Genomic DNA, 15,137 nt, shown 5'->3' with positions numbered 1-15,137 from the left:
AAGAGTTACGTATGTCCTTTGGAACGATAAACTTGATGACCTAGGAGGGAAGATGCTACAGAAATGTGTGATGCCTCAGATCTGCTCCTTTGGGAGGTGGGTGAGCACAGGGAGAAGAGTGGGGACGGGAACATTCTGTGGATTTGGGATTTAACAAAGATAGTTAAACCCCTATAAGGCCTGTTGCTGAAGACTGCTGTTTCTGTAGGAGCTTTTAAAGAGCACCTCGCAGCTGGCTGTGCCCTAGAGGAGACTACTTAGTGAGACTGGGTGGCCCACTAATCCTCCTGCAGGTGACTGTTAACATCTAAATTGATACAGGGATATTCTCTTTTGCAGAGGATGAAGCAGAAAACAAAACACAGGCCCTCGCTGGGGCGTTGGGGCAGGGTAGCCAGGCCTCTCTGAGGAGGGGGCTGCAGGCCTGCTGCGTGGAACCTGCTTCCAGCTTTCATTTCCTTTACTCGAAGAACTCATTCTTGACAATCCATTAGGGCAGGCTGATGGGGCAGACAGCTTTCGGCAGAAGTCCTTTCTATTTCTCACAAATTAAATCACAAAGCCACTAGCAGTGAATACAAAGGAAGTGTGCAAGCTCACTGAGGAGAGGTGACCAGCTGTTACAGAGCAAGTGTTCACAAGAGTCTAAAAATCCACAAATACTCCAAGGCTGGCCAAAAATTAATTGGGCTGTGGACAACTAAGAATGCTGTCTGAGATGAGAGTCACAGTGCAGAGTTACAGTTAATAATAATACAGAACGAAATGACAACAACCAATGTGCACAGAGAGCTTTCCAGTCCACGTACGCATTATCTCACCACAAAACCCTCTGATGCTAAGAGCGGGGATGGCCAGCTATTACCTCTCTCAAGTAAAGGAATCAAGGCCAAAGTACTACGTCAGCTTGTCCTAGGTCACACCACTGGTAGGTGCCAGTCAGGGCTCAAATCGAGGCTCTTGGCTCCCCCCAGCACCCTTTCTGTGTAGCTGGGCTGCTCCTCCAAGCTCAAGGGCAGGGCCACCACACGAGCAGGGCCACTGCATGAGCAGGGAGCAAAGCGATGGGCAGAGTTGGTCAAGCAGAAGCTCCCAGTGGCCAAGAAAGAGCCCAGGGCCCTGTCATTTGGAGCCCCTTACTGTTCCCCACCCCACACTGGGGTAAGGGGCTGTAATTTAACTATCCCCTTTAACACAAGGTAATACATGTTCATTGTTTAAAAAAATACAGTTAGGCATGAGAACATAGAAATACAAATTCTACCCCTCAGAGATAAGCATTTTAAACATTTAACTGTACCAAAATATCATCCTTGAAGATACTTTCTCTTTATTTTGACACATCTTTCCTCAGAAAAACAGAATGTTTTTCTTGCCATTTTGTAAATTCTCATTCCATACATCTTTCCATGTCAAATATACTTCAACAGTATTTTTCTCATTTCATTAAAAATGTTATGTATGTTTTATGATTGCAGAAAAATCATAAAATTATACACTCATTGTAAAAATATTCAAATTCAACAGTACAGACATGCACAGCAAAGGAAGCAAACGTTTTACTTAATGCTACCCTTGGGACATAACCGACTTTGCTAAATTTCATATTTCCTATTTACATTTTTTATGCATAGAGTAGATGTAATGAACATATGTAAATACACACACACACACACACACACACACACACACATTTTCCCCCACAAAGTGGGCTTACAGGCTGTCTGAGATTGCTTTCTCCCTTCCTATAGTGTGGTCGTCTTTTCCTCTCCAGTACATGAGGTTCTAAGGCGTCTTTGTTCCAATCCCAGGGAAAGGAAAATCTGAGATCAGAGAAGGACCAAAACAGTAAGTGACAGCAATACAGGGCTAGTCGCAGCATTTGGATTTAAAAATCCTCCGAGATATAGGAGCTTGCAGCTCAGGTAGCTGCTTGCCACAAATCTGGAGGATGCAGGTGAACAGGCCACCCCCGCACCGAGGGCCACCTGAGAGAAGGGTCCCATGGCAGAGATAGCTCCACCCCACCCTCACAGCATGCTCTGTACCTCCTCAGGTATGTATAGTCTCATGACTGCCCTCATCCCTGTGTTGGAGAAAGAACATGATCCCAGAGTGGTGAGTTGAGTTTTGTGCCGTTTTGTAAGTAAATGACTTTGGTCCGATGGGAAGTCAGCGGTCCTACATTTGTTGCCCCAGTTGTCCTAAAGGGGCCATTCTTGTCCACATCCACAGGGAAAACCCAATTCTGGCCAATGGACCTATGGCCCTTCTGTTTAATAACCTGAAGTCAAGCAGCGGTGCGTCAGCCTGGGCAGAGCCAAGGCAGGTCTGGAGAGGGGCCAGCAAAGACTGGGAGGGGGCCAGGTCAAGGTGAAGGTCAGGCTGATGCTTCTTCCCCAGGACATGTGCTTGTCAGGACACTAGCTCTGTGAGGATCCCCTGTCCTCCTCAGGACACGTGCTCACGAGGACACTTGCTCTGTGTAGACACGTAGCCTGGGATTCCCACTCGCTGTGGCAGTCCAGACTCCGTGGAAGCCACTCCAAGTCCTGCCCCTCTGCCCTCAGGGGCACCCCCACCTCCCCTCTTCCTGCCTCTTGTCATGGCTGTGTGGCTGCTGCCTACACATGGCCCATGAATTCCCTGTGAAAAGGAGGCAGAACTGTGCAAAGAGCCGTGTTAAAGACCCAGCCATTGCTGCAGGCTCTTCCCTGACAGCTGTGTTATCTGAGAGCTGGCAAAGCACTGGGAAAGGGAGGCTTCTGAAGAGCAAGGGCAGCTGTGGGTGGCATTCAGGGCAGGATAGTGGGTGCATTTTCTAGAGAACATGATGCTGAACAGCAACAGACAAGCTAATGGAGCCTGTTCTCTCCTAATGGGCTGAAATGACATAAATCAGAGGCATCGAGAAGGCAGTTTAGGTAAGCTGCTTTCTCTCTGCTTTGGTGGGCAGGATGATCACCGCCCCTCCCCGCCCCCCCGCCCCCCAAGATGTCCATGTCCTAATTCCTGGAACCTGAGAATACATCACCTTTATATTCAGAAAAGGGGCCTAGGGAGAGTTCTTTGGCAGACATTCCCAACTGCCCTGAGACTGGGCAATAATAACTCAATACAACTGAGGTTTAAGTGGGAGTCTTCAGTTATTTTAAAAATTATTTGCAACTGATGTGTTCCCTAAGCACCTTCAGTATGTTTCCTACACTCTAAGGCAGTAGTTAATTCACGTATTAATAGACACGCACTCAGTGCCAGCCTGTGCGGGGGGCCTGAGGCACAAGAGCGAGCGAGGCGGACCCTGCCCTCACTGAGCACATGTCCAGCAAAGAACGGAGCCGCACAAGCAGCCTGTGGAAGAGGAGGATCTGGGCGCCGCGGGGATTTGATTTCGTGGAGGGGAGGGGTTAGGGAAGTCCAGGGAGCGCCCTTCGCTGTCCCTTCTCTGTGCTCTGCGCACCTCCTGTGGGGGCGCCGGCGCGCAGCACTGGGTTCTAGGCAGACGTTGTTGGTAAAGACTCAGTTCGGAAAAAAGGTGAAACCAAGTCAGAAATCCGTGCCTGCTGCAGAGTCTCAGACAAGGTGGGCGGGGCTTGTCCTGTGTGCCGGCAGCCGGCTCCCTTGCCTCGCACCCGAGGGGCACCTTTTCTCCCATTCGTTCATCCTTCTCCCGGTCCAGAGGCAGCAGGTGGTTCTGACTGAGCGGTGGGCCCGAGCGCCCCAAGCCGTCCATTTCTTGTCAGTGCATCTTGGCTGGGTCGACACCCCAGGTAGGTCGTAGCCTTTAATTTCCGTGCAGTTTCTGTTTCATCTAAAAATATCTGAGCAGCCACAGGATTCAGTCTCTCCAGGAATGACCCAGAACCGATGTCCTGAGAACTAAGAGATTGCTTCATTTCTGTTTGGGAAGGGCACCTTGGGATAGAAAGGGAGAAGCCTAGTCCCTAGAAGAGCTTTTGTTTCCACTTTGCCTTGTGCACAGCCTGGGGTGGGGGTGAGGGTAGGGTGGCCTAGTGATAGAGGTCCTGGTGAACTCTGGCATTCCCACGTCCCAGAGAATGGACAGGGCCCAAGGGAAATCAATGGGAGGCCACCTGGGTCCTGGAGATAGGCCCAGGCCACCTCACCACTACCGAGGTTTCTGGAAATAATGAGAGCACAAGGGTGACTAGTAATCACCAAGGAGACAGCCAGAATTGTACGGACGGTGCTGGAGCAGCGGGGAAGGGGAGGAGCTCATTTCCAGACCCGCCCCTCCCAACTCCCTACTCCCTGCAGCGTTTTCCTCCTTCCCAGGCAAGAGAACTAAGACAGCAGCAGCCACAGCAGACGCCCCACAGGACACTGAGGTGCCAACAGCTGCCCTCAGTGCTGCCTGGATGCTAACACAGGTGTCCTCACAGTCCCTGTGAGGTGGGCACCACTATCACACCCATTGACTGACGAGGAAACAGAGGTTCAGGGGGCGAGGACGTCCGAGCTGGGCCCAGCCACCGCATTTTGAGAAGCAAGTTCTCTCAGACATTGTTGTCTCCTTTTGAAATCCAGTTTCTTAGAAGCCTTAACATTTGTATATACATCCTTGGAATTGATCTGAGAAATAATGAAAGATGTGGAAAATAAAGTCGCTCATGGCAGCACTGGTATAGGAGTGTAGGCTAATGTGTTATGGAACACCTGTACAGGGAAGCCGTTCAGACCTGAAAACCGCCGTCGATAAATGTCTATGGGAAAGGAAAATTGTCTGCACTATATCATTAAGTGGAGATACCAGGTCCCAAAACATTCCATGCCTCATGATGTAATTTTTGCTACACCTACACTCTTGTAGAAAAAGGTGCGTGTTGGTGCTCTGTAGAATCCCCAGGAGACCTGGCTGAGGACCCAACACAGATTAGCATCTGATGCACAAATTTTGGGTTTTGCAGTCTCCTGTTATGTACGCAAAGGGGCTGCTCTTTGCATACATAAGCAAAGCACAGCAGGAGAGACTCAGGCTGGGAGTATAGGAAGAGAATGGCTTCTCAGTCCCTCTCATCCCTAACGTAGACATGCCTGACCAGGGCGAGCTCCATCGGGCCGTCAGAGCCACCAGCCTCCTTTACTTCCAAGTACCCAACCCTGACACGCCACTTCAACCTGTCTGCTTACAGAATCTGCGCTTTGAAGCCCACTGCCTGGCTCTAACATTGGGGTCAAGGTGCAGTTTGTCATCTATTGTCCACGTGTCACAGAGTGACTACTGGGCCTCTCAGGTGTAGACATAGAGGCCTGAAGGAGGGCTAGGCAGGAGCCTGAGCATGTGGACACTTGTTCTCTCTGAGTGGTACCACAGATTATTTTGAATTTTTGCTTTTTTTTTTTAATTAAAAAATTTTTAATTACAGTTAACATTCAATATATTAATTTCAGGTGTATAGCATAGTTGTTAGACATTTATATAACGTACAAAGGGACTCCCCCCATACGTCTATCTGATACGCACCTGATACCATACATAGTTATTACAATATTATTGACTATATTCCCTGTGCTGTACTTTACATCCCCATGACTGTGTTGTAACTGACAATTCGTACGTCTTAATCCCGTCACTCTTCCCGCCCCCTCCCCCCACATATCCCTCCATCTGGCAACCATCAGCGTGTTCTCTTTATGAATGTTTGTTTTGTTTGTTCACTTTGTTTTTTTAGATTCTATGTATAAGTGAAATCATATGGTATTTATCTTTCTCTGTCTGACTTATTTCACTTAGCATAATACCCTCTAGATCTATCCATATTGTTGCAAATGGTAAAATTTCATTCTTTTTTATGGCTCAGTAATGTTCCATTGTATATATGCACTACCTCTTTATTCAATTGTCTTTTGATGGGCACTTAGTTTGCTTCTGTATCTTGGTTATTGTAGATAACGCTTCAGTGAATATAAAGATGCACATATCTTTTCAAATTAATGTTTTGGATTTCTTCAGATCAATACCCTGAAGTTGGATTGCTGGGTCATGTGGCAGTTCTATTTTTAATTTTTTAAGGAAACTTCATACTGTTTTCCATAGTGGCTGTACAAATATGCAACCTCACCAACAGTGCATGAGGTTACCTTTTCTCCATATTCTCGCCAACACTTGTCATTTGTTGATTTATTAATGATACCCATTCTGATAGGTATAAAGTGATATCTCATTGTAGTTTTAATTTGCATTTCTCTGATGATTAGCGACATTGAGCTTCTTTTCATATGTCTGTCTATTAGCCATCTGTATTTCCTCTTTGGGGAAATGTCTATTCAGGTCCTCTGACCATTTTTTTAATCAGATTGTCTTTTTAGTGTTAAGTTGTGTGAGTTCCTTATGTATTTTGAATATTAGCCCTTTGTTGGATGTATCATTGACAAACATCTCTCATTCAGCAGCTTGTCTTTTCATTTTGTTGATGGTTTATTTTGCTGTGCAAAACTTTTTAGTTTGATATAGTCCCATTTGTTTATTTTTTCATTAGTTCCCCTTGCCCAAGGAGACATATCAAAAAATAAAAATAATAATAATAATACTAAGGCAATGTCAGAGAATTTACTGCTTATGTTTTCTTCTAGGATTTTATGGTTTCAAGTCTTACATTTAAGTCTTTAACCTATTTTGAGTTTATTATTGTATATGGTGTAAGAGAATGATCTAGTTTCATTTTCTTTACATGCATCTTTCCAGTTTTCTCAAGAGCATTTATTGAAGAGACTGTCTTTACCTTATTGTACATTCTTCCCTCCTTTGTCAGAGATTAATTGACCATATAGATGTGGGTTTATTTCTGGGCTCTCTGTTCATTATCATTGATCTGTTTTCATGCCAGTACCATGCTGTTTTGATTTCTAGAGCCTTGTGATATAGTTTGCTATCAGGTAGCATGATATCGCCAACTTTGTTCTTCTTTCTCAATATTGCTTTGGTCATTTGGGGTCTTTTGTGGTTCCATATAAATTTTAGGATTATTTATTCTAGTTTTGTAAAAAATTCCATTGATATTTTGAGAAGGATTGCACTGAATTTATAGATGGCTTTGGGTAGTATGGAGATTTTAACAATGTTAATTCTTCCTGTCCATGAGCACATTATAGTTTTTCATTTATTTGTGTCTTCTTCAATTTCTTTCTTCAATGTCTTATAATTTTTCGAGTACAGGTCTTTTACAGCCTAGGTTAAATTTATTACTAGATTTTTAATGCAACTGTAAATGAGATTGTTCTCTTAATTTTTTTCTGATAGTTTGTTATTGGTGTATAAAACACAACTGATTTCTGAATATTAATTTTGTATCCTGCTACTTTACTAAATTCATTTTATCAGTTCTAATAGGTTTTTTTTTTGTGGACTCTTTAGGGTTCTCTCTCTGTAGTAGCATGTCATCTGCAAATAATGACAGTTTACCTCTGGATGTCCTTTATTTCTTTTTCCTGTCTGATTGTTATGGCTAGGACTTCCAATACTATGTTCAATAGAAGTGGTAAAAGTAGACATCTTTGTCTAGTACCTAATCTTAAGGAAAATGCTTTTAGTTTTTCACTGTAAAGTTTGATCTTAGCTGTGGGTTTGTCATATATGGCCTTTATTATGTTGTTCCCTCTACTCTCACTTTGCTGAGAGTTTTTGTTATAAATGGATGTTAGATTTTGTCAAATGCTCTTTCTGCATCTGATGATATAATGTGATTTTTATCCTTCATTTTGTTTATGTGGTGTATCAGGTTTATTGATTTGCAGATATTGAACCAACTGTGCATTCCAGGAATAAACCCCTCTTGATCATGGTGTACGATCTTTTTAATGTATTGCTGAATTCGGTTTGCTAATATTTTGTGGAGAATTTCTGCATCTATGTTCATCAGGGATATTGGCCTATAATTTTCTTTTGTTGTAATGTCTTTTTTTGGTTTTAGAATCAGGGTAATGCTGGCCTCATAAATTAAGCTTAGGAGCCTTCCCTCCTCTTGAACTTTTTGGAATAGTTTGAGAAGGATAGGTGTTAATTCTCTGAATGTTTGGTATAATTCACTGGCGAATGCATCTAGTCCAGGACTTTTGTATGTTGGGAGTTTTTTGATTATTGATTTAATTTCATTAGTACTTATTAGTCTGGTCAGATTTTCTGTTTCTTCTTGATTTAGTCTTAGAAGATTGTATGTTCCTGGAATTTATCCATTTCTTCTAGGTTGTCCAACTTGTTGACATATTATTGTTCATAGTATTTTCTTATAATCCTTTGGATTTCTGTGATGTCAGTTGTCACTTCTCCTCTTTCATTTCTGATCTTATTTATTCGGGCCCTTTTTTTTTCTTGATGAGTCTAGTTAAAGGTTTATCAATTATGTTTATTTTTTTCAAAAAACTAACTCTTGATTCCATTAACCTTTTGCTTGCTTGATTGATTGGTTGATTGATTTAAAAAATCTATTTCATTAATTTACACTCTGATATTTATTATTTCCCTCCTTCTACTCACTTTAAACTTTGTTCTTCTTTTTCTAGTTCCTTTAGGTGTAAAGTTAAGATTGTTTATTTGAAAATTTTCATGTTTCTTGAGGTAAGCTTGCATTGCTATGAATTTCCCTCTTAGAACTGCTTTGTCTGTGTCCCATTGATTTTTTTTGGGGGGCGGGGAGGGAGTCATTGTGTTTTAATTATCTCAACATATTTTTTGATTTCTTCCTTGATCTTATTGTTAACCCCATTCATTGTTTACAATCATGTTATTTAGCCTCCATGCGTTTTTATTTTTCAGTTTTTTTTTGTAATTCATTTATAGTTTCATACCATTGTGATTGGAGAAGATGCTTGATATAATGCTTATTAAATTTATTGAGTGTTCTTTTGTGGCCTCTCATGTGGTCTGTCCTACAAAATGTTCCATGTCCATTTGGAAAGAATATATATTCTACTGCTCTAAAAATATCAATTAAACCCATCTGGTCTAATGTGTCATTTAAAGCCACTGTTTTCTTGTTGATTTTGTCTGGATAATCTATATCCACTGATGTCAATGGTTGTTAATCTCCCCTACTATGAATGTATTGCTGCTAAGCTCTCTTTTTAAGTCCATCATGTATTTAGGTACTCCTATGTTGGGTGTGCAAATGTTTACAAGGAATATATCCTCTCATTGGATAGATCCCTTTGCCATTATGTAATGTCTTTCTTTGTCTCTTGTTATAGCTTTTGTTTAAAGTCTATTTTATCTGGTATAAGTATTGCTACCCCAGATTGTTTTTTTCTTTTACATTTGAATGAAATATCTCTTTCTATCCCTTTGCTTTCAGTATGAGTGTGCTTTTCAATCTGAAGTGAGTGTGTTGTAGGCAGCATATGTATGTGGCTTATTTTCTTATCTATTCAGCCACCCTATGTCTTTTAATTGCAGCATTTAATCCATTTACATTTAAAGTAATTGTTGGTAGATATGTAGTTGTTGCCATTTTAATATTCATATTTCTAACATTCCTCCTCCTCCTCCTCCTCCTCCAAGAAATCCCTTTAACATTTCTTGTACTACTAGTTTGGTGGTAATGAACTCCTTTAGCTTTTTCTTGTCTGGAAAGCTTTTTATTCATCTTTAGAGTCTAAATAATAGTTTTGCTGGGTAGAGTAATCCTGGTTGTAGGTCCTTGCTGTGCACCACTTTGAATATTTCCTGCCAATCCCTTCTGGCCTGTGAAGTTTCTGTTGAGAAATCAGCTGATAGTCTTATGGGTGCTCCCTTGTGTGTAACTAACTGCTTTCTTCTTGCTGCTTTTAAAATTCTCTCTTTATTTTTAACCTTTGGTATTTTAATTATGATGTGTTTTGGTATGGGCCTCTTTGGGTTCAACTGGTTTGGGACTGTCTGTACTTCTTAGACTTGTATGTCTATTTACTTCACCAGGTTAGAGAAGTTTTCAGTCATTATTTCTTCAAATAGGTTTTCAGTCCCTTGCTCTCTCTCCTTGCCTTCTGGTATTCCTATGATGTAAATGTTGTTATGCTTAAAGTTGTTCCAGAGGTTCCTTTAAATTATTCTGATGTTTTTTGATTCTTTCTTCTTTTTGATGTTCTGAGTGTTTTCTGCTACTTTGTCTTCCAAGTCACTGATTTGATCCTCTGCTTCATCTAATCTGTTGTTGATTCCCTCTAATGTATTCTTCATTTCAGTTATTGTATTCTTCATCTCTGATTGGTTCTTTTTTTCTGTCTCTTTGTGTAAGTTGTTACTGAGTTCATCTATTCTTCCCCTAAGTTCATTGAGCATTATTATAACCAGTGTTTTGAATTCTGTACCTGGTAGATTTCTTGCCTCCATTTCATTTAGTTCTTTTTCTGGAGTTTTGCTCTGATCTTTCATTTGAGACATGTTTGTCTCCTCATTTTGGCTGCCTTCCTGTGTTTGTTTCTACATATTAAGTAGGTCTGCTACATCTCCCAGTCTTGGTAGGATGGCCTTATGTAATAAGTGTCCTTTGGGGCCCAGTGGCACAGTCTCCCTGTTCACAAGGTGCTCCAGGGGTGTCCCTGGTTTGTGTATTGTAATTGAGCCTTGATTGCTGTTGGCACATCAGTGAGTGGGATTGACCCTCAGGCTAATTGGCTGTGAGGACTACTGGCCATGACTACAGTGGACAAGCTGTTGCGTGGGGGCTGACCCCATGGAGTAGGATTCGCTGTAGCAAGGCTCCAGTGCCGACTGGTTCCACCCTTTGGGTGTGTCATTTATAGAATTAACTGGGTGGTGTTCTGGTGTCATCTGAAGCTGGCTACTGGGTGGGTTGGTTCTGGGGCCTCTTGGAAGGGGCTCCAGTGCAGGGCAGGTGAGCCACTGCCTGTGCCTGCCCCAAGGCCACCTGGTAGGAGCTACAAAGTGATTTGCATTTGGTAGCTGCTTGTGCTGGGCTTGGAAGAGCCTGCGAAAGCTATGCTGCAAACCCAGGCCAGCTGCCATTAGTACCAGGCTGGGGGACTACTAAGCAAGAGGTACAGGGTATGCCAAGGCCAGCTGCTACTTGTTTGGAGTTTGTGGACTTTTCAGATATTTTAGGGAAGTACATAGCACAGGCTGAGGCTGACTGGTTGTGAAGAACAGTAGCTGAAAGAGATTTTGGCAGGAGTTGGGTGGGGCTGGTTCTCAGGGAATCACCTAGGTTGGGCAAGTGGTGTTGGCCAGTTTGATGGACAATAAAATTTGGTGCCTGCCTGCACCCACAGACTGGATGTGTGGGAGGGCTCAGCAAAAGAACAAAGGGCCCCTCCAGCCCTCATCCTGAAGCCAGACAATTCAGTTCCTCCCTGTATGTCCCTGGTACTTTTCGAACTGCTGCCCCAGCACTAGAGCTCAGAGCCAGAGAGCCTCAGTAAGTCCATGTGTGGGCCCTTTAAGAGTGCCTGGTACTCCAGAACCCTGTGTCTCCCTCAGCCACAATCCCCGCTGATTTTCATGGCCAGATGTTGTGGAGATGCTTCTTCCTGGTACTGGTGGTCTGGGCTAGTGAGCCTGCTTCTCAGAGGGTACTGCTCTAGCTGATATCCCTCCAAATTCTTAGCCACCACATGTGGGTGTGGGACCACTCCATTTCACGTCACCACCCTTCCTACCAATGCGGCTTCTTCTTTATATCTTTAGTTATAGGCATTCTGTTCAGCTAGTCTTTAGGTAGTTCTCAAGGGTGGTTTTTCTATAATTTAGTTGTAATTTTGATGTGGTCATGGGAGGAGGCAAGCACAGCATTTACCTACTCTACCATCTTCACTGGATGTCCAGATTTTTTTTTTTTTTGCTCATCAGTACTTCCTGATTTTTCCACAACGAACAATTATTGCTTCTATTAAAAGAAAAAAAAAAAGTTTATTTTTGATTAAAAAATGAGGACCTTAGATAATCCTATCTCTAAAATCCTCTGATGTCATTATGGCTTTCAATGTTGTTTTCTCTGGTTTCTTTTCTTTCTTTGGCTTCACAAGAGCATGATATCATTTCCCAATGTGCTCACTGTAGAAACGCTATGTTCCCCTAAAGTCTGGGGTTTAGTCTGCAGCCAGCTCTGGGCCACCTGTGGTGAGGGGCAGGCTGAAGGGTGGGGGTGCTGGAATCTGGGGAGGTGACACAAGGTGAGGAACCTCTATGTAGCCTAAGCAAGACATGTAGAAGTAGGATGACACAGAGGAGCTTGGCAGAGGAAATGAAGTTCTTTCTCTTCTTACTGTACTCCTCCCTAAAAAGAAGAAAACACTACAGCAGTCCAAGAAACCGTCAGCCAGAATCCTCAGAGAGGTCAGAATCATTTGCGATGGCTATCCCAGGAGGTGGGAGTCTGAGCATCTACTCACATCTCAGCCTCTTTGGAAAGGGCTCACTTGTTAGGAATAGTAGGAGCGGGCCAAGGGGACTCTGCAGGTGATCTGGTTCTCAGGACCTGGGCTGGTCTGGGTGCCCATGCCCTGGAACCTGGGGGACATGGGACCCAACTCAAGTCTCAGGATCTGGTGAGTAGCACTTCCTATCCTGGCTCCAGGGAAGCCTCTCAGTGGCTCTGTAACAAGGATCTCTGGGATCTGAACAGGTTGGATAAATGCTATTTTGAAGTAGAAGAAGAGCAGTTTATGACCCCATTCATCATCATTATTATTATTAATTATTGTGTTAAAAAGAAGACAATCACACAAAGTCTCTTCAGTTGAGACTGTTGTCTTAATCAACCTGTGTCCCCATCTCGTAGGTGTGAGGCTGTCCATGCCGAGGTTCCATGCCAGGTTCAGGGACGGGCTGTGCTCTGTGGCCCAGGGGGCGGACACTGTGCTGTGGCTGGCCCTCGCCCCTGCTGCCTCCATGAAGCCCAGTGGCCGGTTCTTTCTAGGTGACTTCCTCCTTTTGTGAAGGCAGCCATCACCCTCGTTCCTTAAACCACATGATGGGGACCTCTTGAGGTGGACTGTCCTTCCCATGAAACTTGAGGTGGTGGTGGGATTGTTCCCCCATCCCTGTGTCTAGGCTTCCTTGGTACGATGGCGCTTCACCTGTTAAGGTGAGTTTTGTTAAGCGTTTCACCTCTGTTTACCCTCTTCTCCTGCTTTTTTTCATCTGTCTTTATGAACTCAGTGGGGCCCTTGAGGACAGAAGTCCCCAGGCTGTGACCCCTGTCATTAAAGTCCTGGCCAGGCCAGACCTTGTGGGTGCCAGGTAGAGGCATTTCCACCTTGGAAGCCCAAGAGAATGGCAGCTGTCCAAAGCAGCAATACGAAATGAACATGGTGACTGTGCTTTCTCGTTTCTGGAGGCAGTGATCTGTTCAGGTTTTGGTCTCTGGGCAGGATCCTGAGGGCGAGCTCTGAGAGGAGACGGGCAGGGAGGAGATGGCAGCAAGAGAGAGACCTGGGGTGGAAGCTAGGGTCCTCTCTCCGGTTCTCTTTTCCCATCGTGGATAACCACCCCATCTTGAGCTATTATGAAGCTCTGCGGCCCCTGCGGGGAGGGGGATGGTGTGCCTTCCCCCACTGTGCCCCTACCCCAGCCCTGGCTGCTGCCTTCCAGTTCCCAACACACCACGCTTCCCGCACCCAGCGCCTCACGGCCGGGTCCCAGGCCGGAAGACCCTCCCCTTGGCCACCCGCAGAGCTCCTGTCCTCCACCCCTCGGTCTCCCTTCAATGATGCTCTTCTGTGGGGACCCCTGAGGGCAGACACACTGTCTAACTCCCGTGTGGGCCCCTTGTGAGATGACTGACCTGGGGCCCGAGTGCGGCAGCCACCAGGGTACAGTCCAGGCCGCTGCGGTTCTCACCTTTGTGTTTTCTCCTCATTTTTAGATTGGAAATCGGCTGCCACACCCTTGTCTCTTGCTAGAACGCCCTCCTCACCAGCTGAAGAGGAGAAACTAAGTGAAATCCTGGAAGAGCTGGCTCAGAGATTTAAATAGGCCAGGCCAGAATCTCCAGAGAAAAAGCGAGCAGCTGCGGAGCAGGGGCAATGAGCAGACTCCGCTTCCACGTCCCCTGAAGACACCCCTGTGGCAACGAAGCACCTACGAGCAGCAGCAACTTTGATTTTCGAATAAATATGACTGTCATGGGGGCCAAGCTAAACTTGCTCTTCTACAGCAGGTTCTTTTCCTGTGTAAGTCTCATTATTTGAGAATGTGGTAAAATTCTGCATGTAGGATTACTCCACATTGTCAGTGCGAGGGGAGCACATGTGGGAGAAGAGCGAATGCACCATGCAGCTCTGCACACCAGGAGGGCTCCGCCCCACATGTCCCCCTGTCCTCGGGAGCAAAGCGTAACCGGGGGACAGCGCCTCTTTACATAAACAAAGCACATGGGGGCCAGTCACATCTGCTTAGGGTTAGGAGTGGCTTCAATAAGGCACCTGTCACGTTGGTGCCACAGCTGGATGAAACCTCTAAATTATACCATTTTACTTCCTAGTGACTCCCGGGCAAGTTGTACCCAATGAACAGATTTAGAATATGTCTACACACATTCTTGCTGTTCAAAGTGACATAAACCTAACTCTGCACCTACAGGGGAGGAAAATCCAGGTGAACATAGCTCGGCTAGTCACATGGTGCAGCTCCTCAAAGGTGCTCAGATCCAGGCCCTCAGCCAAACAGCCCGAGTGAGGAAGGGTTTTCTTCTGGATGCATCTGCCTGAAAGGCCCGCGAGCATCAGCTCCATTTGACTGCAGTTCTTTTTTCTGAGGGAGGAAAGAGGAGGCTCCTGGGGTGCTGGTGCGGGTGGGCTGTGAGGCAGGGTGCCACCAGGGGCAGGAGCCTCGGTGTAAAGTGCCATCCAGCTACCCTACTCACTGGCTGTGGCATTGTGCAGGCCACTTATTTCTTCCCATTTTCTTATCCACGGATGGGCCTCATGAGTTTTCAGAGAGGCTTTTCCTGGCTGTGTTTGCTCTGAAGCCCTCTTTTTTCTCATTTGGAAAGTTTATCAACCACAGTTAAAGCAGATTTATGTAAAAGACAAAAAATAAAATGGACTACACGCCACAGCCCATCTGCTGTATCTGGAGTCCGGGGTGAATGGTGGCTCACCTTTGTCTCCGGACTGCTGCTCTTCCTGGGGGTCCTGACAGCCAGATGCAGGAGTGACCGGGAGACGTACCCCCCACCCTCGCG

The 15,137-nt window shown here is 44.9% G+C and overlaps 1 protein-coding gene across 1 annotated transcript in view; it reads left to right on the top strand.

Annotated features, from left to right (window-relative positions):
* The window catches only part of DHRS12 (dehydrogenase/reductase 12), a 40,609-nt gene extending 25,531 nt beyond the window's left edge, over positions 1–15,078 (top strand). The window contains exons 5-8 of the mRNA XM_039839229.1: positions 2,067–2,118; positions 3,215–3,770; positions 12,732–12,869; positions 13,818–15,078. Of these exons, the coding sequence (XP_039695163.1) occupies positions 2,067–2,118; positions 3,215–3,770; positions 12,732–12,869; positions 13,818–13,927 (856 nt within the window). The 3' untranslated portion in view covers positions 13,928–15,078. The remainder of the gene's footprint in view (positions 1–2,066; positions 2,119–3,214; positions 3,771–12,731; positions 12,870–13,817) is intronic.
* The last annotated feature ends 59 nt before the right edge of the window (positions 15,079–15,137 follow it).

This window comes from Pteropus medius, unplaced genomic scaffold (assembly GCF_902729225.1).
Source record: "Pteropus medius unplaced genomic scaffold, Ma_sr-lr_union100, whole genome shotgun sequence".
Classification (NCBI taxonomy): domain Eukaryota; kingdom Metazoa; phylum Chordata; class Mammalia; order Chiroptera; family Pteropodidae; genus Pteropus; species Pteropus medius.
This window is presented reverse-complemented; position numbering and strand designations above follow the sequence as displayed.